Source organism: Sinocyclocheilus anshuiensis, unplaced genomic scaffold (genome assembly GCF_001515605.1).
Source record: "Sinocyclocheilus anshuiensis isolate Anshui unplaced genomic scaffold, SAMN03320099.WGS_v1.1 scaffold300, whole genome shotgun sequence".
NCBI lineage: Eukaryota > Metazoa > Chordata > Actinopteri > Cypriniformes > Cyprinidae > Sinocyclocheilus > Sinocyclocheilus anshuiensis.
This window is the reverse complement of record NW_015557379.1, coordinates 556,438-559,098: the sequence shown is the minus strand read 5'-3', so window position 1 is coordinate 559,098 and position 2,661 is coordinate 556,438. Positions and strand designations below refer to the sequence as shown.

The following is a 2,661-nucleotide window of genomic DNA, read 5'->3' as shown; positions in this document are numbered from 1 at the left end:
ACCCACACACACACACACACACACACACACACTCTTTTGTTATTTTATATTTCGAATATATATTTTCTATACTTAGAGTTTTATATAGTATGTATAGTTTATATATAAAATTGTAATTACATATATATAACTCTATATATTAAATTATATATCATATATACATTTTTGGGTAACTTTTAGGAAAAACAAATGCACACACACATACAGTATGTATATTCACAAAATATGAATGTAGTATAACAGGCTAGAATCTCAAAGTGGCAATGTGTTTTGTTGGTTACGTTTTCTTGTACCGGTAAAAACCCAAGTCCTATTGTTTTGTTACATCTACAGGAGCATTTCCAACACCGGCATAAGTGTATTCCCTGACCTGACCTCCATCTTCTCCCTGGAGTCCGATTTCATTCTGTGAGTTTTACCCTGCGGCTCTTATTTCACTGGTCTGTGTGAGAGATGTGGTGAGTGAGATTGAATGATGGAAAGTAATAATGAAGCTGTAATGCGGGCATGCTGCTGTCTTTTATTTTTCTCAAGCTGACAGAAAATGGAGTGTTATGAAAGATATACAGACATACGCACTCTATGAGAGCTGTGAGCCAGAACAATGGCTGAGAAGTGCACAAGTATTAGATTAGGAGACTTTGTCCATGAGCTTTATCTTGTCAGTAAAAGGGCTTATTGTTTCAAATACTAAAGTGGTTTTGTTCTTTTTTAGGTATATTTGTGATAATCTTAACCTGCGTTCAGTCCCACCAAACGCATTCATCGGAATGACGAGTGAATTCACCACAATGCAAGTATCTCACAATATGGATTCAGGGCTGAAACCTCCATAGATCAAGAATTCCCAGAATTCTTGATTTATATTTCAAAAATTTCAGAATACTTTCATGTGTTCACAGTTCTCTAATGTTGGTAACTGGTTACATGACATGCAGGTTTATTACCATTCGCAAGTTTGGGGTCAGAGAGTTTTTTTTTTTTAAAGAAATTCATATATTCAAATTTTTTAATATAATAATTGTATTTGGCAAAGACACATTAAATTGATCAAAAGTGTCAATAATGTCATTTATAATGCTACAAAAGATATCTATTTCAAATTAATGCTGTTCACAGTTTGCACAAACAATGTGAATCAGCACAACTGTTTTCAACATTGAGAATAAGAAGAAATGTTTCTTGAGCAGCAAGAATCAGAAAGATCATGTGACACTGCAGACTGGAGTAATGATGCTGAAAATCCAGCTCTGCATCAGGAATAAATTACATTTTAAAATATATTCAAATAGAAAACAGCTATTTTAAATTGTAATAATATTTCATAATATTTTGACATTCACATTGAAGGGTATGTATTCCTCTCAATATTCACATTAACAATTGATCAATATAGGTTTTTCAGTGGCCAATTAAGCTATCATAATGTATATATTAAAGGGGTTGAATTATTACTTTTCTTTTTGCCTTAATTTAGTTTGTATGACTATTGTCCACCTCTCTCTGACCCTAAAAAATAAATGGGCCATTTTGCAGCTGTGCATTAAAATCAACTATGTAAAAAGCCCCTTTGAAATAAGTGGCTCTGTGCGGCTCTTATTCACGAGTTGTGGATTTGCTTTTTGATCAAGTTCAGTGTTTAACTGCCTCATCCTTTAATAGCAGCCTTTTTGCATTACATTGTGACAGATCCATAAAACAATCGCTCCTCAAACTATTAAGATCAGACTGAAGCAATAGATTTATGCACTTGTTTAAAATGATCTTGTGTTTAGTTTCAATAAATGCTCTTTTTGGACAGACTCCCCATGATATGACCCCCATAATAAACAAGTTAAACAAAACCAGAAGTATTGGATTGGTGTTTTAAAGAGTATTGCACAATAGCGAGAAAGAGCCAAATAATTTTTTGGGGGGTTACAATTCTGATATAGTGAAAAAATTGTCAGTTTTCCTAGATGATAGTGCTGCTAATCAAATCTTTGCTTAGTCTTCATAAGTGTACGAGACACAGCCTTCAATCTCTGTATCTGTATGCAAACATATATATATATGAAATCAGTGTTGTGTTAGGCAACAGTTTTTAAACCAAAGAATTATGTACTTGAACTAATTTTCAACACAACAGTTGTAAATACCATAGTATTTGGACATTCCTATAGTGAAAAATAAATATACTAAAATGTATTTGAAATACATTTATTCCATGCTAAGTATACAAATATGATAACATATTTATGTACTTAATTAAAATACAGTGCAACTGTACTTTTAGTATACTAAACTGGTGTACTTAAAGTCTGCTAAATTGGAACAACTAATTTTGTATATTATTCAAAGATATTTTTCAAAGATCGTACAGTCCTCCTTGATAGTGACATTAAAACACATTTTAGGCTCAATGTTATGAAATGTGCATTGTGCACAGTTAGTACTCAAAGTAAAGTTTAATTTTAAAGTTTTAATTTTTATATCAAGTCAAGTCAAGTCACCATTATTTATATAACGCTTTTTACAATGCAGATTGTGTCAAAGCAGCTTTACAGTATTAAACAGGGATAGTTGAAGCAATTGTGCTAGCATACTCCTCCTTGGGCCTGCAATGCCCAATCGGAGTATGAGTCCACTCCAATAGAGACGTAGCCTCATCCTGCGCATGCT

General features: G+C 32.8%; 1 protein-coding gene across 2 annotated transcripts in view; it reads left to right on the top strand.

Annotated features, from left to right (window-relative positions):
* Positions 1–2,661, top strand: part of lhcgr (luteinizing hormone/choriogonadotropin receptor) — a 36,261-nt gene that overhangs the window by 17,744 nt on the left and 15,856 nt on the right. For both annotated transcript variants that reach the window (XM_016474639.1, XM_016474640.1), the window contains 2 exons: positions 334–408; positions 716–793. In XM_016474639.1, coding sequence (XP_016330125.1) covers positions 334–408; positions 716–793 — 153 coding nt within the window. The remainder of the gene's footprint in view (positions 1–333; positions 409–715; positions 794–2,661) is intronic.